Source organism: Aethalodelphis obliquidens, unplaced genomic scaffold (genome assembly GCF_003676395.1).
Source record: "Aethalodelphis obliquidens isolate GAN/ISIS:26980383/991018 unplaced genomic scaffold, ASM367639v1 scaffold16, whole genome shotgun sequence".
Taxonomy (NCBI): Eukaryota; Metazoa; Chordata; class Mammalia; order Artiodactyla; family Delphinidae; genus Aethalodelphis; species Aethalodelphis obliquidens.
In genome coordinates, this window is record NW_020837960.1 from 26,232,095 (window position 1) to 26,252,847 (window position 20,753).

The 20,753-nt window shown below is 41.0% G+C and overlaps 1 protein-coding gene across 2 annotated transcripts in view; it reads right to left on the reverse strand.

The window, feature by feature from the left end:
* RXFP2 (relaxin family peptide receptor 2) overlaps nucleotides 1–20,753 on the reverse strand; it is a 62,088-nt gene that overhangs the window by 10,823 nt on the left and 30,512 nt on the right. The window contains exons 6-16 of one of the 2 annotated variants that reach the window (XM_027116786.1): nucleotides 20,372–20,443; nucleotides 19,720–19,791; nucleotides 18,052–18,123; nucleotides 16,929–17,000; nucleotides 13,961–14,032; nucleotides 12,272–12,343; nucleotides 8,878–8,949; nucleotides 8,699–8,770; nucleotides 6,515–6,586; nucleotides 2,581–2,810; nucleotides 1,564–1,974 (exon numbers count right to left, since the gene is read on the reverse strand). In XM_027116786.1, coding sequence (XP_026972587.1) covers nucleotides 1,564–1,974; nucleotides 2,581–2,810; nucleotides 6,515–6,586; nucleotides 8,699–8,770; nucleotides 8,878–8,949; nucleotides 12,272–12,343; nucleotides 13,961–14,032; nucleotides 16,929–17,000; nucleotides 18,052–18,123; nucleotides 19,720–19,791; nucleotides 20,372–20,443 — 1,289 coding nt within the window. The remainder of the gene's footprint in view (nucleotides 1–1,563; nucleotides 1,975–2,580; nucleotides 2,811–6,514; nucleotides 6,587–8,698; nucleotides 8,771–8,877; nucleotides 8,950–12,271; nucleotides 12,344–13,960; nucleotides 14,033–16,928; nucleotides 17,001–18,051; nucleotides 18,124–19,719; nucleotides 19,792–20,371; nucleotides 20,444–20,753) is intronic. The other variant, XM_027116787.1, reaches the window with a different exon arrangement.

The following is a 20,753-nucleotide window of genomic DNA, read 5'->3' on the forward strand; positions in this document are numbered from 1 at the left end:
AATGGCTTACAACATTGTAGGTGTGCCATAGCCACGAAAAAATGGCTGTCAACTAGGGTTTATTGAGGAGTATTATTAAAATGGTGCAAATAAAGTGTTTTCTTTTTCAAAGGAAGAAGAGAAGGAATAGATGGAGAATAGCTGGGAGGGGTGGTTAGGACCATTTTGTGATGGGCTTTAAGTGACTAATTTAAACTTGTCCTTGGTTGTAGGGAGTTCCTGAAAGTCTCTGAGCAGAAGATACTCAGTCCTTTTGGTACTCAGGTAGTGAACAGATAAGAAGGAAAGAGAAGACCCCAGAAGCCAAAAGACCAGTGAGGGCTAATGTAATAATTCAGGGCAGAGGTCATAAGGCTTTAAGCAAAGGTGACAGCAGTAGGTAGAGACTGGAAGAAAGAGAAGGCAAAGGTGTATTTCGAGGGAAAAGTATTTGATGAAAAAGAAAGGATGAGGACTTCTCTGGTGGCGCTCTGGTTAAGAACCTGCCTGCCAATGCAGGGGATACAGCTTCAATCCCTGATCCGGGAAGATCCCACATGCCACAGAGCAACTAAGCCCATGCACCACAACTACTGAGCCTGTACTCCAGAGCCCGCGAGCCACAACTATTGAGCCCACGCGCCTAGAGCCTGTGCTCCACGACAAGAGAAGCCACCGCAATGAGAAGCCTGCGCACCGCAACAAAGAGTAGCCCCCGCTCACCACAACGAGAAAAAGCCCGCGCACAGCAACGAACACCCAAAGCAGCCAAAAATAAATTAATTAATTAAAAAAACAGGTAACGAATATTAAAAAAAACGAAAGGATGATGGAGCTTATTGACTTCTTAGTTGAGGGGACAAGATGAGAAGGGAGAATCAAAATGATAATACTGCCCTAGTTAAAGAGGGGACATGGGAATGGCCTTAGTTTTAAGCAAGAGAGATACCTACTAGACAATTTTAAATGTCTTTTTAATCTTTAAGGGCTAAACTTCTCATTCATTTATAATAGAAAAGGTAGCGTTTTCTTTTCTAAAACCCTTCATTCTCCCTCTTTAATTAGGGAGAATTAAGAAAACTAAAAAGCAAAGAGTTTTATTAAGCACCCTTCCGTTGCAGACTTTGGAACTGCATTTACAAAAGGTAATAAACCTTCCTGGTATTTCCATTCAGATAATCTCCTGCTAGTCAGTTTCAAGAATTTTATTATTATTTATTTAGCTCATATCTATACTGTAAAAAAATGAGCTCAAATAACGGTAGCGTCACAGGACAAGGCAGTGAACTAGAATTCCTCCAGCTCATTGTCACTTTGTATGAACGTGAAATCAAAGGGTCTTACAGATAATAAAAAGATCATTCAGAGATCCTGACAGTATGTGTTTGCTTTCCACACTAAATCTCTATAATAAAAAATTTAATAAAACCTCCTATAAATACACAGCAAGGACTTTTCTTTAAAAAAGGAAACAGTCTTGACTATATTTATTTACTTTCTGAAACGGAGAACTATGGCTTTACTGAAATCCATGGTATTGCTACAAAAATAACGTTTGTCCAGGAAATGAAAAATATAATTTACCTAGGAAAATTCCAAGAGAATACCCTTTGCTTCCAATATCTTCTGCTTGGTCATAATAAAGTGGGAAACATACTCCATTTTTTCCATAAAAGTTTCCAAAATAATCCTCCTTCCAAAATGGAATCACAGCTATTAAAAATCCCACAATCCAGATGCCAATGAGGATGACCGAGGTCTGCCGTTTTCCAGGACGGATGTTACTGAAGGGAAAGACGATGGCCAGGAACTTCTCCAAAGTCAAGTACGTCAGCAAGAGGACGGAGACCTCGGTGGACAGCATGGCCAGGAAGCCCAGGAGGCGGCACTGTAAGCTCTCCATCCACAGCAACGCGTACTTCTGATACTGCCCGCGGTATTTTAGATCAAAGAAGCCAACGAAGAACAAATAAACACCCATCAGGCAGTCCGCACCTATTGAAGAGTCATAGAATGTATGTTGGTAGTTCCAGCATCTCCGTCTTAGTTTTCTGATTTAGGTCTGCTTCCTTCTTCCTGTATTAAATGAACTAACGGAAAACCTACAATAGTGCCTAGAAGCCAATGGACTTCAAAAGGTGTAGTATTTCTAAGGTACTACACTGCATCTTTGTTTTATAATTTTGAAAAAAATGGTGGTGGGGAGATAATTTGCGGGGGAATGGGGGGGTCTAGGTTTTAAACAGTAAAAGATATTACTAACATAGTTAATAAAAGGAATAATTTTCTGGGCTTGAGGAGCATGGATGCTATTGCAATTGAAGGTTAAACAAAACATAGTTCTGCAACCCACAACCTGTCCTCTATAACCCATCCCTTAACTCATCGGCTCCCTGTTACCCCATTTTGAAGACATAACTCACTGCAGATTCATGCAATCCAGAAAAGAGTAGCCAAAGAGAACAATAGTACCTTCATACTTTAAAAAAACTGCCCAGCATATATAATTCATATTAAACGCCATCTGCTGAATGCCAATATAATCTAGAGCACAGCTCTCCGAAGACATCCTTAATTCATTTATATAGGAAACATACTTACAACAAAGGATTTTGATGGACGTAGCATGGGTCATGTTTTCAGCTTTAATGAAAGATCTCATGCCAATGACAAAAAGATTTCCAAAGCAGGTTATGAAAGCTATAACCCAGACAAATATTCTGAGGATATTGTTAGCCAAGAGGTCCTCAAATGAAGAAATGCCGTCAGTCAAGGGCATACATATTCGGACATGGGAAGCATAGGAGCAGTATCGAAAGTTTTTGAAATAACTAAAGTCAAAGGGAAAAAAGAGTCACTTTACAGCAATGACACAGAAACGACAGTTGCAGTCCTATTGGGGCTGCAGCTGTGTTAGGTATGTGGCTTCACTAGGCTTGGTTATTTTATATTTTATTTTATTTGCGGTACGCGGGCCTCTCACTGTTGTGGCCTCTCCCGTTGCGGAGCACAGGCTCTGGACGCGCAGGCTCAGCGGCCATGGCTCACGGGCCCAGCCGCTCCGCGGCATGTGGGATCTTCCCGGACCGGTGCACGAACCCGTGTCCCCTGCATCGGCAGGCGGACTCTCAACCACTGTGCCACCAGGGAAGCCCCTAGGCTTGGTTATTTTTGTTTAGTAGTGATTATGTAATTACAGAGTTCTTCATTAACTATTACATTACTCTAGGCAGTGTTCTTCCTTTAAAGGTGAAGAACCTAAAGAACATAGGTATCTGCTGTGGCTTGTCTGAGGTGAGTCAGGGGAGGACATGAGAATGGGAAATCTCCAGGACTCTACTTTTCCCCATCACATTGGGTGATTGTCTAGGGTATTACAAAAAAGTAGATTGTCATTGTTAAACTGATCTTTAGCAAACATTCAGGGGCTTCAGTTTGGGATATAAGGGACCCACGGAGTAGCTCACTAAAAACATTCTTGTTGGGCTTCCCTGGTGGCGCAGTGGTCGAGAGTCCACCTGCCGATGCAGGGGACACGGGTTCGTGCCCCGGTCCGGGAAAATCCCACGTGCAGCGGAGCGGCTGGGCCCGTGAGCCATGGCCGCTGAGCCTGCACGTCCGGAGCCTGTGCTCCGCAACGGGAGAGGCCACAACAGTGAGAGGCCCGTGTACCGCAAAAAACAAACAAACAAAAAACATTCCTGTCTTGTACTTAGTTTTAAGTATATTCACTTAAACTAGCCTTCTTTTCCCTGATACAGGCAGGAAGGGAAGGTCCCTGAGACTAGAATTCAGTCTCATTGAAGTGAGGAGAAGCAGCTGCCTTAAACACAGATTCCTTAATAGGGCCTGGAAGGACTTAGACCATTTCCATTTCCAGAGAAAAATACAGGCCTGTCTGTGATCAATGTGTTTATGGTCTAAGTGTGTGGAATCTTGAAGGGCTGGAATTGGGGAGATCATTTGGTTTACTGCCATTCTCCAAACCTGTTATGTTTAGGATTTTCTCCCATAAAACTCATTTTATTTTTATATTCGTTCACCAGCTCTTTTAGTTCTTTTCTCTTCATCTAATACTTTTTGTCATCTGCCCAGTCAATTGCTAAACTAGCAAGTTAAAGAAAGTTTGTTTATATATTTTTTACATTTATATATGTAGATAAAATTGCTTTGGTAAAAAAAATTCCATTGGATACAATTAAAAGAGCAATTAACTGTTTTATTTTAAAAAGCCAATGTTCTCAACATATGAATACTATATCCTCTGCACTTTTTAAAAACTTCTGACGTTCAATATAATACAACAATTTAAAAACATTTGCAAGATAAGGTACAGCATGGTGATTATAGTTAATAATACTGTCTTGTATATTTGAAAGTAGCTAAGAGAGTAGATATTAAAAGTTCTCATCACAAGAAAAAATTTGTAACAATGTGTGGTGACGGATGTTAACTAGACTCACTGTGGTGATCATTTTGCAATATATACAAATATTGAATCATTATGTTGTACACAGGAAACTATAATGTTGTATGTCAATTATATCTCAGTAAAAAAAGTGAAAATAAAAATAAAGTAGAAGAAAATTTGAAAAAAAAAAGAGGCAGGGAAAAAAAAAAAAGAAAGCTTTACTTTGCCCCGGCTTCCAGGCCTCCCATGATTGGACCCCTGGCTACCCTGATCCGCCTCAGCGCTTCCCGTCCGTGCTCACTCCACCCAGACACGTCAGCTCCCTTCTAATTCTCAAAACAAGCCAGGCTCACCCCCTTCTCACTGCAGTGCTTTTGCTTTTCTCTCTTGCTGGAAGAATCTTCCAGGAAGAATTGTCTCCTTCCACTCAGGGCTGCCTGACTGTCACATCTCTGACTTGTAGGTGAACTACCTACATCCTCCTTCCTTCCATTTATCTTGCTATACTTTTCTTCCCAGCATTTCTTAATGATTAATTTGTTAACTAGTTTACTTTCTGGTTCCCAAAGCTAAATGGAAGCTCCGTGAGGCAGACACTTCTCTCTCCCATTCATCCCTGTGTTCTCCCTGGCATGAGGGAAGTACTCAACAAATACTTGTCAGATGGCAAATGAATGACGCATGGTTTAGTGCTGGGTATGTCACACAGAGATATTGAAGGCTATCCCTGCCCTCAAGTAGCCTACGGTGGTCCAACCTCTCCTCCCACTGGGACCAGGGCACTGGTTGGCAGGTGGACGTGTTTCAATAAATGATGGGCAAGGAAGATGAAAGAAGAATCGCTAGGTCACTTAGTAGGGAAGTAACTAAGTTCACACATTTTCTGTTAATTGTTGGGTCCTTCTTGACCTCAACCTGCGGTTCATATTGAAAGCAGCAGCTTCTCCATCAAGTTCTACAAAGGTTGAATTTCTCTGTTCTAAGGAGACTTCACATTCTGCCTGCAGCAAGGAAATGATAGCCTCATGAAATATTTACTAGAGCCACAGAAAGAGAAGTTATGAAAACCATGTGGATATACATCAAATACTTGTCTTTGGGTAATCACACCCACTGCATAGACATAAACAAAATGTTCTCCCAAAAGGTCACCTTCACACCAACCATTTCAGCCCCTTGCTGATCCCAACTTGATATCTTACATCGAATCCTCCCTATTGTTGTGGATAACAATGGTTGATTTTTGAAGTCATGAACACATTAGATTACACAGTTGATAAAGAAATGATCATGTCATAAACTCCTATATTAAGACAACTTACACAGTGCACTTTAGCCAAATATATTAATGTGACTTATCAGAACCACTATAAAGATTAATCACCTCCGTTTTGCAGTGCACTCAGTAACAGAAACAACACCTGGAGTTTATATAGCACCTTTCCTCTTAAGGGCTCAAAACTTAGAGTAGCTGACTGCTCACTCATGTGAGGTGAATTAATGTTTCCAGGTCTCCTGAGTATCATTAGCCAGTGACCTCATCTTGCGTCATATGTGGCATTCTGGTACCCTAATCTCTTATTGGGCCTCAACTGGATAAACGGCATGTTTCCAGAGACAAGTATCATTCATATCAGCACATCATAATATTGAGCTCTATTTGAACAGGGACCAAAGGTGACAAAATTAAAAAGTTCTCAATAAAAAGACTTTTCTTGCATAAAAACACATTGCAGGGGCTTCCCTGGTGGCGCAGTGGTTAAGAATCCACCTGCCAAGGCAGGGGACACAGGTTCGAGCCCTGGTCCGGGAAGATCCCACGTGCCGCAGAGCAACTAAGCCCGTGCACCACAACTGCTGAGCCCACATGCTATAACTACTGATGCCTGCACGCCTAGAGCCCGTGCTCCGCAACGAGAAGCCACCGCAACAATGAGTAGCCCCCACTCGCCACAACTAGAGAAAGCCCACGCGCAGCGATGAAGACCCAATGCAGCCAAAAATAAATAAATTAATTAATTAACTAAAAAAAAACCACATTGCAGTGATACATCAGACAGTTTAAAAGAGAACATCGGCAACATTTCACCATACTTTTTTCCCCATTCTTTCATACATACATACATGTGAGAAAGATTCTTCATGGGCTGAAACATTTGTGTGTTTATACTTGGAATCTCTATCCTTTCCAGGTCTCTGGAAAATATGCACAATAGGCTTCATGTTTTTAGGATTTAACTTTTAAATCATTGTATTCTTTGTCAATCTTAAAAACCATGCTTTAAAATCTTGTTATAAATTCAAATTAGGATGAAAATTTTACAATAAACTGTCTTAGAAAACTGCCATTTCTATTTATGCCTCCGGTAACTTGGAGCTGATTTATCACTTTCATATGCAGAACAACCTTCTAATAAAACACGTTCATTCATTTCTTTGATTTAAAAATGACAGTTGTGATTTGTATGATTGTGAAACTGGCTCTGTAGTTTGATTTTATAAAGCACGAAATATGAGTTAGAGGGTTTCAGGCAGGACTTGATATTTTCAGCCTGAGTTTTGTCAGAATCTGGATTTAAATACAGTAATTTCTTCCTGGCCTATGTATCTTCAAGGTAGAAAACCATGGAAGCAATAATCAAAGGAGCTCCAATTCAGGACAATCATTTTCTAAGACAACAGTGGGAAGCACAATTCCTGTAATTCCTCCAACCCCATAAAATGTCCACACAGGGCTCCAATGATAACCCCTAACACTCTTCATTTATCCAGAAGCTTCTTCAAATATGGATTCTTAGAAGACACTTCAGGATGGCATGAATTAAGGGAGTCTGCCATGTTCTCTGGAAACATAGATGGAAAGAGGATAATCTAAAAAGATAGAAACCTTTTGCTTTTTAAAGGCTTATTTTGAAAGATGTTTGATTCTCACTCAGCTTCTTTTGGGCAAATCTGAATAAGGATTTCTGGACAAGGTTCTGGGTTTTCCTTTGCATACTGAGTCCTTTATAGAGGACCTTGGTGGTCAGAAATGAGACTTAGGAAACAATTCTACCACTGAATCATCACAGGGCCCCTCCTGCAGGAAACTCTGGAGCCCTTTTTAAAGGATTCCGCACCCCCCCTTCTTTCTTTTGCTCTCTAGCTTCTCCTGAACTTATCACAATTTTACCATTACATGGATTATGTGATTATTTGATGAATAGTCTGTGGTTTTCAAAAGAGCAGAGGCTACTATATACTGAGTGCCCAAGACAGTGCTATGATTAAGTTGGTGGCTAATAAATGTTTGTAAAATAAATGTGTAAATGAATCTTTAGAGAAAAGAAAATGAGACATTAAAGAAAGAAAAGAAATGAAGAAAGGGAAGTATGGGGTAAATAGTTACTACTTTGACTTTTCAGAAAGGCGTGATGTGTAACTTGATACTTTGCCTTTCGGAATTCAGTACGTAGTGAGTGAAGGGAAGATCATTTTGTCCACATCTTCTGGCTTCTTGAGAGCAGGAACCAAGTCTTTTTCATCATTGGATGTTCACTAATATCTATTGAGAATCTAAATCTTGTATTAATTTCCAACAGAAAACTATTTAGCAAGAATAAAAAGCGATATTAAGGATTGGTCTTTGGAATTAGATGAAGAAAGGCTTTGGGCTGGGATGAGGTAAAGTAATATGCACTCTGTGGGGAAAAAAAACCAAACTTTAACCAACGAGGGCTATTCATGGGAGAGGAACTGACGCGGTTCAAAGAACAGCTGGCAGAGTTCTTGGCACCATTTAAAACCTAGTATGTTTGAAATTTTAAAATACTAAACAATATTAATTGTCTGAATGTTCATATTTATGGGATAATATTTTCTTTACTGATTGAAGAGTAAAAAGCATGCTCTGAGGATTGCTATAAGTAGACTGTTGCAGGAAAGAAGAAAGGGAAAAAGTGAAAAAATAGAGAAGTCTTATATAATTTGCTGTTTTTTTTTACCGACTGCTTAGTAACAAAACTATTGCAAATTTAATTCTTTGTGAAAACTGTAAGAGATTTTTCCATATGAATCCTGTTTTCAGGAAGGAGCTATATGTAGCTTCAAACACAGAAATGGTGTTGACACACACTGAATGGTAAAAAATGAGATTTTGTTGTCATTCGGTACATACTTGATGGTAATCATGATACTAACAACTGTCTGAGGATGCATGCTCAAATTAAAAGCCCTCCTGTGTGTCAAATACCTGTTTAAAATAAATGTGGTCCTAGGTAAAGCACACACACTAAAATTATAATCAACATATGGTTACACTTGACTTACAGAGACTGAAGCTGTTTAAGACTTTCAAACTGGTTCTTGTGGAGATACAAAAGAGGATTGGACGACAGATTCCTTTTGTACCATTAGAAGGGAGGAGGAAAGAAGCATGAGGATATTATTATTTTGGAAACTCAAGATGTTGCCATTTAAATCTGATGACAGTGGGAAGAAGGACTTACAGTTTTTGAAGAAGCTTCAGGTCTTTGAAAATGTGGGGTGGTAGCTCCATTATCCTATTGCTAGACAGGTCCCTGTTGGTGACAGTGAAAACCCAAAGCCATTACACTGGAAATAAATGACATAGTTATCACTTCTCACAACTGTCATCATCCCATCTGATGTAACAGAAAATACAATCCAATTTAACCAACCTGATAGCTTGTCACCCAACAAAGTCATGTGAGTCAGCCAAATGGATATGTTTTCCATCGCTTTCAGACAGGTGACATTTTGCTCATCCAGTTCCCATCTGGAGTTTCCTCTCAGCCCCTCCCCAACACACTCCCAACATGGCTTCAATGTCTACTTTGATTAATTCCCTCTGTTTTAGGTACTCTTTGTACCTTCAACCATTCATTGTTTCTGTGATTCATATTCGGTTCATGTATGTGATATCTTTTTATCCAACTACGTTAGAAGCTTTCTGAGATCAAGACTCATGTCTCCATTCATTGTGCATTCCAACTAAGAGAGTTTTGACCACATAACATCTGCCCAGATGATCTTGAATGGATAAGTTCACATATTTTTAGTCTACTTTTATATGGTACTTCTTTTTTAGAAGAAATTGAGAATTGAGATCTAAATATAATAGGGCTGTCCAATCCAGAAAGAATTGCAGGGCAGTGTCCCTACAGAATGGGAAAAAGAGATTTGTCAGGATAAGAAGGAATCAGGAATCTTGAAGGGTCCAAAATATCCTCTGAGCCAGAAAAGATGTTAAAAGTGAAACAGATGTGAAATCGCCTCGGAGTCAAACAAAAGATCTTATCTATTTTTGATTTTTTGGTGCTCCTGATGGATATATGGGAGCGACAAATAACTATGACTTAGTTCTTTCTCTAAAAAAGCTTACAGTTAGAGTAAACAACTAGATTATGAAACAAAAGAATGAAACAAGTGTTATTACACAAGTACAGAGGAAAAACAGAGGAAGGAATCATCAAACTTGGCCTGGGAAATTAGGAAGCGTTTGAGCAAAGTTTGATGATTTTTACAGGTGGAGTCAAAGAAGAGCAGATTTTCAAGTGAGGATTACACAGGACCAGAGAAACAGATGCTTGGAAGTCAGTGACATCTCCAGGAGTCAGCAAGTCGTCCAACGTGGGTGGAAGATAGAAAGGATGGGGAGATGTAGAGGAGGTGAGCCTGGAAAAGAGCCTGGAGACAAAATGGGAAGGCCATGAATGCATTCCAAGGCAGTATTTCCCAGAGTACAGTTCAGGCATCGGAAACAAGGAAGATGCTTATAATAAGAGCACTTTCCTGGTGCCACTCCAGAACTATCACACCCGAATCTCTGGAAGGGAGCCTGGTAACATGCATTTAAAGCCAGCATTCCTTGTGATTCTTCTGAACGTTAACATTTGAGAATTATGTCAAGGACTCTGCTTTATGGTAGGCAACAAGGAAGGAGAATGTTAAACAGGACAGTGGGAAAATATGCCCTGGGTTATGGGATGATAATTCTGTTCAAAGAATGAAAGATAGGATGAAATGCCAGAGATTCAGAGGAGGGAGACCTGGCAGGAGGCTGTGACCCTGGACCGGGTGAGAGCTGATACGGGTTGAAGGAGGCACTGGCAGGGTTTACGGTCTGATAGGACATCAAGTGTAAAAAGAGTTAGAAGGAAAGGGAACAGTCTTCTAGCCAGGCTGCCAGAAAGAATGCAGATTCCACTAAGACAGGCAAGCCTAGGGGAAGAAGCTGGCTGTGGGGTAAGAGTCATCTGCAAATTAACTTAAACAAATAGATTTTGAGGGACTGTCATGACATCCAAGTGTAGACAGCCTGCCAGCTGGTGTTCTGATCTGGTGCTCCGGATGCAAGGAGCACAAGTGGGTCATGGCGCAGAAGAAAGCCACGGGTGTGCACAGATCAGAGGGAGAGTGACAACCAAACAAGATGACGATGACCTTGTACACCTGGAGAACGTCCTGCAAAGCGTTACCCTGAAAAATAAAGTACAGTCTTCTGTGCGAAAAGGATCTGAGTGGCCTCATCTAAGTGCTTATTCCTCTCCAGAGGGGTTTGTGGTCAAAAAGGCACAGTAAAATTATCTAACATTTTTGTAAACTTAAGAAACGTAAATGCCTTGTTCAAGTTAATTCTACTGAGTTCTGAATTTCTTCTATCATACTGGTGCTATCTGGATTGGAATGAATTATTGGTGGTCCTAAAAGAAGAAAGGCAGTGTCTCTTATTTAGGCTCTTTCTTTTGGCGGGGGCAGGGGGTTGGCTTTGCCTAAGTGTAGTATAAGAAGAGGATTAGGAAAATGTTCAGAATGTGGACTCCATACCACTGTCTCCTTTAGTTTGTATAAAAACACACTCCTGTTTGTCCTGGGCTACTCCTCCATTCCACCCCCGTAACCCAAATCTGTATCCATCCTCCAAGGTCTGATCAGGAATGCTCCTGTGAGAAAGCAGTGAGCGGTCTTCTGAGTGAGCTGTCTTTAATTGTTTGCCATAGAATGATAATATTTTAGTTCTAATGCGGTGCTTTGCACATTATAGGCACTTAAATATTTGTGGATTTGGTTTATGATACTCATTCATTAGATTAAATTATCTTAATTATTTGTGAATTGTTTTCAAATTCCTCTTATTGAACTACTTTTCACAGTCCTTTCTGGATTTCAAAGCAAGGTATAAAGAATGGGGGAGAAGGTGATTAAGAATAGACTTCAGATCAGGAAGAGGAGATCTCTACCCTAATTACCACTATTTGTAATGTAACAGACAGTTTTAAATGCCAATGATACACCATTTCGCGGGTAGCGATGAATTAATAGCAAGACAGATGATTCTCAAAAGGTTTAGATTTACACAACATATATTTGAACAGAAAAATGTACATGAGCTCTCTGAATATTTTGCAATGAGCCTCTTTCTAGACATTTCTATTTGCGTCATCTGCTCTGGAAGTTATAATATCTTAAGGGATAATAAGCATGTTCATTCTTTTGTTTAGTTATAATTGATTAATATTATTTCAGTCATTTATTCATTCAGCAAGCATGTACTGAGAATTAATTGTACTCCAGACATTAGAGAAGAGAATCCCTGAGCTTAAGGAGCCATGGAAAACTCATTTACTCCCAAACACACATATGTATGAAATCAGTCAAAGAAAATGGGCAGAGAAATTAGAGTAGGCTAAATCCATATTAAGCCCACTGTCTGATTTTTAATTTGCTTTTAGGATAATGTTGGTTTTCTTAATTGATTTTGAATATCCAGTAGTCCACAGGATTTTGATTGCTACTAATGAAAAGCAGTCTCACTAGTCATTTAGATTTGTAATCCTGAAGAAGCAAAATCATATTTTCCTAGTAGACAACGCTACTTACAGTTCTCCTAAATTTTTTAATGAAGAAAATGTCTTCTCTGGAACAAAATCAATTTGATTTCTAGGCAGAAACCTGTAAGACATGGTAAGAGTCAGCACTGTTGATTTGTGTCTGCTGTAGTAATCAGTTCTCATTGGGAGATGCCATTGATCCGCGTGTAATTTAATAAGCCACCTTTGAAGTCTCAAAGCAAGGCATGTTCTGGTGTGGAACACAGGCAGGAGTTTCTTACAGAGGATGTATCCATAGGCTCTCTCCAGGACATGCTCCCGTAAGGAACCTGAGGAGCTGAGTGTGGTTTACGGAGCTGCGCTTCCTTTGGATTCTGATTACTTTAGAAAGTGTTTCTTTCCCAACATACACATATGCGATGTCAAATGTGGACCCTGTTAATAGTTCTGTGAAGGCTTTGAGAGGATCTTTGGGTAAGGCACATTCCTTATAAGAAGTCGTCCAGAAAAAGAGCAAAGCTTGAACCAACACCATCTGGGCCACAAACAAATTTTAAATTTGGTGGGGAACAGCGATTTTACATTTCCTCTGTCTGGAAACGGAATCCTCCAGGACAAACGGCAAAAAAGAGGGGGTCGTCAGCTAACTACCTTACAGGGGTGTAAACAAATGAGATAATGAGTATGAAGGTGATTCAAAAGCTACATGGTGTTATAAAATAGGAGGCGGGGGCTTCCCTGGTGGTGCAGTGGTTGAGAGTCCGCCTGCCGATGCAGGGGACACGGGTTCGTGCCCCGGTCCGGGAAGATCTCACATGCCGCGGAGCGGCTGGGCCCGTGAGCCATGGCCGCTGAGCCTGCGCGTCCGGAGCCTGTGCTCCACAACGGGAGAGGCCACAACAGTGAGAGGCCCGCGTATGGCAAATAGGAGGCGCGGATGGTATTTGTTTATCTTCCAGTGTTCTCTCTCACTATCCATGAGACAAAGAATAAACTCTTTGCATCTCCTATGTGGGACAGCCTCTTTTCTTACTAAATATGCTAATCTTCAATCTGATTGATAAATATGCAACCTGGCAACAGCCTTATCTCTTAGTCTGTTGGAGAAAAGTGGTTCAATTACTACAAATGGATGTGCTCTGATTTTTCTTTTCCAACCACCCATCCAAGCAACAAACATTACTAAGTACTTACTATATATGGGGAACTATGATGAAAACAAAACCACATTCTTGTGTTTTTAAGCTTACCAGTGCAAATGTGCCAATTAACTGATCCATCTGCCTTCCTGCCCCCATAAAAAACACAGTCAGCAATCAGAATCACCAGGCAGAACCTTTGGCCAATCAGAATACATTAGAGGCTCTTCTCTTTAGCATAAAATTTTGTTTTCTTTAAAGAGAGAGACATCAAGTGATAAGTGTCATTAGCAGTAACCACTTTCACATACATTATCTCATTTCCTTGTTGACCATGGGGTTAGGTACCAGTTCAGCAGAGAGAGTGCACAGAAACGACGATTGCCCTCAGAAAGGAGGAGGCTTAAATGGTTGGCAGCTAAACATAAGGCTTGGCCCTACCATCCAAGTCAACAGATCCATGTGTACATTTTCTAGTACTTCAGTTTCAGACCAAGGCTGTAAACAAAACATACTTTAAAATTCCTTGCCAATATTTTCTTTCGATTTCCAAAGCTACTGGGTTTCCCCTCATTTACTGAATTACATTGTATACTTACAGCACTGTGAGTGAATTGCACGACAGAAAGGTGGAATTCGTAAGGTATTTTATTCCATTGCCTTCCAAATCCCTAAAAGGCATGGAGGAAACATATTTTTAATGTTTTTGCACAAATCGTATGTCTAAAGGCAGTTTTTGGTGATATAACAGCTCTGAACTTTATTTTTACTTCATTCCAAGTTTTAGGCTTTCCTCCTACTTATTGCAGGGTCAGTATAATTAATATTCTGCATCTTTTTCCCCTTCTAATTAGTGTTAGAACTTAATAAAATTGAGCGAAAGGGCAGCCCGCCATTTTGTGAATGTGTCTCTGTGCCAGATACCATGCTATTAATTAGCATAAAATTTGTACTATAATAATAGTAACTCCCATTTATTGGGCTTTTATAGTGTCAGGTACTGTTCTGAGTGCATAATACACACTCCTACAAAGTTGGCATTATTACCTCCCATTTAACATAGGAGGAATCCGAGGATCTTGGAAATTTACTTTTCTTCTGGTCACACAGCTATTGAGGGGTAGAACTGACCTTCTAACTCAGATCCATCTGAATCTAATGCCTAGACACTTAGTCGTGGCATCGTAGATCGCTATATTCTCCCCTCCCCTCCCCCAGGGTCAGGTGGATATTTGTGTCTCTATTTTGCTGCGGGAGAAACTCAGGCCAAACTGTCTACCAAATACTGGATGCCAGAGTCAGGATGGGGAGTCCCAAGCTGTGTGAAGGAAAGTGACGGCTCTTTCTACCTCCCTCCGTGATGCTGATGCTGAGTGCAGTGCTGCTCCGAGGGTCCCGGGTCCCAGCATCACCTGGGAACTTGTCAAAATGCAGATTTCCAGGCTCCACCCCAGACCCACTGAATCAGAAACCCTAGGACTGAGGCCCAGCGGTCTGTCCTAAGTCTGCGTTGCTTGCGCTGTACGCTGACGTTGGAGAAGCGCTGGTGGAGAGACTACGTTCTGCCAAGGTGAACCTTATGACAGCAGCACCCACATCATCAGGGAACAACCTCAGGAACACTCTGACATGGCCGCTTCCAGCAGCGCCAAGGAAGGAGAGGATCGGCTCTTCTGCCAACTCTCCTCATTCCGTTTACCGTTGGCTTCCTACAGGCTTCCCGTACACGACAATAGCTGTTTTGCTGCCTCTGAACCTTTCTCATGTTCACGTTAATATCACCAGTTCCTTTGTCATTGCCTTTAAAATCCTATTTTAAAGCCATCTTGGAGGTCTTGCAGGAACTCAACTATTTTTCTCACTCTTAAAATACAGCAGTTGCAAATAATAAACAGTGTAGTCCCTTGAAAGTCCAAATATTGTTCAGTAGAATAGGGAAAATGTTTTTACATCTCATAACACTTCGCAGTTGTGAGCAACAGTCCTAGCTGATAGCAAGTGAGGGAGGAGAAGCATGGCCAAGGCGGGGTTTTTTCTGCCTTTGAACTGGGGCGATTTGGGTCTGACCTCTCAGCTCTCATTTGCGGTCAGCCAGTCTTGCTAACGACATCTTTTCACTGAGTGTCTCTTTTTTCCCTCGTGTCTGTGGGAGCCTAGAGTGAAGATGAGTGTCCCCAGAACCCAGGGCTTGGATGCTGCTTCCTGGTCTCCTCCTCGTTGCTGATGCCCATTTTGGGGACGGGATGGGTACAGGCTGGAGCCCTGATATTTTTCTGTTAACTTTACTCCTTCCTGTTGCTTTCCCATTGTGTGGATGTACTTGCTTAGTTTCTAAGTATTTTCCACCTATTCTTCATGAGTTTTATTCTCATGGTTTTCAGATCATCAATTCCCCCTCCCCCACCTTTGTTTTTTTAAGGCAGCTCTGCACGGCATGTGGGATCTTAGTTCCCTGACCAGGGATCAAACCTGTGCCCCCTGCATTGGGAGCATGGAGTCTAAACCACTGGACCTCCAGGGAAGTCCCATCACTTCCATTTTTAACATTTAGCACACTTACGTGAGACCCCCATTGCCTTAAAAGCCTTTTGATAACAGGTATGTAAATAATTTTTTTAAGTCAGTAAATAAACACAAGGTCATCTGATAGCGTTGTAACAAGTGAGGCTAGTTCAGAGAGGATCCAAAGCTGAGGTACAAAAATTTTATCATATTATGGGTATTGAGTCCCCTGATTTGACAATGGGGAGAGTTCTGGGGGAACAGTACAACCAGCATTTTCCCAGGACAGGAAGTCGCTCCTGTGCCAATCCTGCCTGTCTCAGGAGACCGTGAATATGAACATGGTGGAATGGTGGTAGTGGTGGTGAAACCAACTGAATGGCTCAAATGTGTATTGGTTGAAAGCTACCAAGGAGTGGAAATGGTTTAGCACGTTCATTTACAGAGTTTTTTTTTGAGCATTATTATGTGCTGATCCTTGTGCTGGGTATAAAATCACAGGATTTACTGAACAGTAGGGGATAAACAGGTAAACAGATGGTTCTATGATGACAGTGCCCTGAGACAGCGGTGCAGTGGGAGGAGGGGAGGCGTGGTGGAGGCTCTCCTGTCATAATCGGGGCACAGAGGCAGCCACTGAACTGGTGGGTGTGTCAGAGACGGCTTCCTGAAGGTGACGCTTAAATTGACTTTTGAAGGAAATGTCAGAGAATAAAGAAGCAAGACCTTTCAAGTTGAAGGAACAACATGTGTTCAGGGAACTGACTGAAGGAGCAGTAGTTTGGTGTATCTGAAAGGAAGGCACAAGAGAAGGGGCTGGTAAAGAGACCAGGTGGAGTAAGGGATAGAGGACAACGGGTCTCTGGTGCTAAACTGGGAGGCTTGAACTTTACCCTCACACCCGTGGGGATTCCCAGAAGATGTTTCAACCAGGAAGTGACACGATCAGATTTTAGTTTTAGAAAGAAAAGCAGAGATGAGCTTTTTGTGTAATTGTGAATTAACTTCAGGGCTAGTTTCCTGAATCTGGGCGAACAACAAATTAGCTGCTAAGTGCATACTCACATCCAGTTGAGTTGAGGCATTTGGGCACACATCTGCTTGGGAAGGGCTTCTAAGTAGTTATTCACCATAGACCTTTACACAAAGAAGAGATTAATTAGAAACGAAATGATATGCCACTTTAAGAACAGTATTTTTACTATTTCCACAGTTTGGGAACTTGTATGCTAAAATCAATACATTAGGATGAAGAATATAGACATAACTACCTCTTCAAAATGGTCTCTAGATATGTGTGTGGCATGGATAAGGGAGCAGATGTCAGAGAAACTATGAATGCATAAGTGTGATACATAACCTAGGAATAAATATGAAACAGTTTGACTTTATGAGATGAAACAAAAGTATATACTGGGTAATAATTTTGAAGTTCATGGTATTTCCTTGTGAACTTCAAATTTGCAATCATTTCCAGCATCATACATCCAAAGTTTCATTTTAAGAGAAATGTTAATCATTTACAATATTAAAAGGCCACATTGGAAACTGCATTAAATCTAAGAAGTGACAGTGGGAGGCATTTGGGGAAGAAAACAACTCATGAGCATGTTAAGCTGCATGACTAATTTATGATACTGTGGTCCCTTTTCACAAATGGAAAATTAATGATGCTGTATGATCCACTGTAAAGTAACATAATAATCCCCTGCTGATAAATCATCCCAGTATATTAATAAACACTGAAAATGTAATTATGAGAAAAGCTTAGTTGCTAAGACAAAGATTTTGGAATTTTCAGTTACTCTTGCTGGACAAAGACACATTTTCCTTTGTTAAAAATGTAGTTGGAGCTGAACTCCTAGAAGACTCTAACAAATTTAAATGTAGTAAGGAGATAAAAATGAACCACTGCAAATAAAAACATGCCTTAAAAAAACAAAACAGAACATGCCTTAGGACTAAAGGAAATTAAAGGAGATCAAAAGGAATTGAACTAGTCGGCTTAAAATATACCATGAGCCATGGACAGGAAGTAGCAACAGTAACTGTGGCTTGAAATACAGGAAAGGTTTTGACTAGTATAAATTTTAGGGGGCTTGATTTTCTTAAAGCTCTTTTTGTAAGCTAGTTTTAGATGTCATTGCAATTTATAGACAGGTGGATTAAAAGGTAGATGAATACTTACAGGAAAAACAAGGAATTTAATCCAGTAAACAACCGCTGTGAAATTCTGGTTATGGGATTGTCATCCAGAATTCTGACAAAACATTATCACAAACATTTCCAATGTTACATACATTTGCGAAATTAAACCAGGAAGAAATAAAAGGCCGTGCAATCCTGTCTCCCCCCAACACCTGCTCTCCTCCTTCCTGTCTGTCCACACTTGGCTCAGGGCTCTTCCCAGAGAGCTTTTCCTTCACCCTGTGGCTGGGGCAGCACTTTCCTCCAAACCCCCATAATCCCCATCCCAGGATTTATCAAGTCCATCCCGATGGTCTTTGCTCCCTATATCCGTCTCCCTTTGGACTGAAGAACCTTCACCTCTGGGTTCCTGGGTCCAGACAAGCTGCGCTTAGCTACTGGCTGATTATGGGCTCCATAAATGCTTTGACCTACTGATTGACCAAATGAAAAATGAATGAAAAAAAATTCTTAGGAAATCACAAATGGTTCCTTGGTCTCACGGCATTTAAATGATGTAATTAGTGGGGCCTATGCCAACAAACTTATTAGAAGCTTTGAGGGTGAAAGAGTGAAAAGACTTATAAATTCAAATCACTGTTTTTAATTCTATATGGTATTTTCCTAGAAAAAAAATAGATAAGAGGAAATATGCCTTCTTTTCTCTCGTTGCCTTTGAAGCCAGGTACCATTTCCTCTTACTTTCAGAGGTACCTGAGGGTAGGATTTGGAGAAGGGGGCTTCTGAGCACCTACTGTATGCCAGGCATTCTGCATGTGACACTTTATATATGTTATATGATTTAATTCTCACAACATCCCTCTTAGAAAAAAGGAATTATGATTATAAAGATGAGGAAAGAGAGGCCTAGGAAGATCAAGAAAATTGTCTGCAACATGAAGCATGGGGCCACGGCATACACAAGGATCTGGATACAGCTGAGGTCCTAGCTTTTTCCCCTAGACCAGGCTGGCCTACAGAAAATGGGAGAACTGACACAGCCTTCTAACTGCCCTTTGTTCATTTTTCCTGATGGAAACACAGACCTCTGATGTGAGACTCCTTAGGATGGAGCTGGTGGCTCAGCTTGATAAGTGATGAAACACAACAAGCTCACATATTTTCAGTCTTTTCTATGAATTCTCTGGAAATCAAGAAAGGCCTTATCTTGCTTACTGTCTAGGTCTGTGGTTTTCAACAGAGGGCGCTCTTTCCCCCAAGGGATATTTGGGACTGTCTGGAGACATTTTTGAGTGTCACAACTCTGGGAACGAGTACTGTTGGCATCTAGTGGGGTAGAGGCCACAGATGGCACTAAACATCCTAAAATGCACTGCCCCCCCCCCACAATCAAAGAATTATCTGGGCCAAAATGCCAGTAGAGCTGTGCTGAGACACCCTGCTATAGGTAAACACCAGGTGGATGGATGACTTAGCAAGCCGACTTCTAGGCGCAGAGGCCACCTGAAAAAACGTAGCACTGACTTCTCTTCACACAACCACCATTTGGCAAGCCATTATCTGAACTGCTTGGGTAGCATGCTCCAGGTTATGTGACAAGCAGAAAAATAAGTATCATAAACAAGATACATAAACAGATGGAAACTATGAGCCTTGATGACTATCATTAGGACTGTGATCCGAGGGAAGGAAAAGCTAGAATACTTACAGCCAAGTTAGGTGATGTAAGTCTTTGAATACTCCAGGTCTGAGAGTTGTAATGCAGTTGTGGTTGAGATATCTACAAACAGCACGCGTGAGTAAATGAGGCAAACTTAATACCCCACTTTAGTCACATACAATTACTGGACATCTGTTTCTGAAAGCACTCTACTGGATGAGCAGAGGCCAGAAGATCAAAGAATAGGCAGGAGATACAGATAACCCAAGGCCCAGTGAGACGAGCACCAGGGCCAGGACCAGGAAAGTCGCCAAAGACAATGTATTGGGACATTACATTATGTTAGAGTGTAACGGCAGAATAAGTACGTGAGGTGATTTTCGCTTTTGTCCTTTTGGTCACATCCTTAGTAGACTAACATTTTAAGAAAGTGTATAGGTAAGTTATATATTTTCTATTTGTGGAAATGACCCAAACTTGAGGAGACAAGATTAAAGAGAGCCTTTATACCTGTCTTCTGGTAAAACTTGGAATTTTTTAGCAGTTCTTTCAGTGTAATAACTAATTACACTGTACTTTGTGAAAACTTATTTCTCCCATGTTTCTATATCCAAAGTCGAGCCTTTAAAAAAGTACCACTCATTCTACCCTTTTAATTGTTACTTAACATTGTACTCATAATTATAAAGAAGTTACTCACAGTATTTGCAGATTATGTAATCCAAAGAATGCTTTCCTGGATATATGTCTAATACAATTATGCTGAAGGAATCTGGTAGGAATAAGATAGAAGAGCCATGTGATTATGGTTCACGTATTTGTTAGGTTGTTTCTTCACCTGAAGACAATTTGTGCACCTGGCTCACAAAGTCCTGTCTTATTCTCATGTTGGGAGGTAGAAGCAATGAGAGAAGGCTATGAGCCTAGCTGTGCCTGCTGTCCTGACAGCGCCCGTGCGATGAGACCCCGACATCTCTGACTTGAACCACTGAGGTCCAGTACGCTGTGTGTGGGGACAGAACTAGTCTTACTTCTGCAAACTGGCATTCTGGTGGCCGTCCTTCTGTGACACGCAGGAGCTG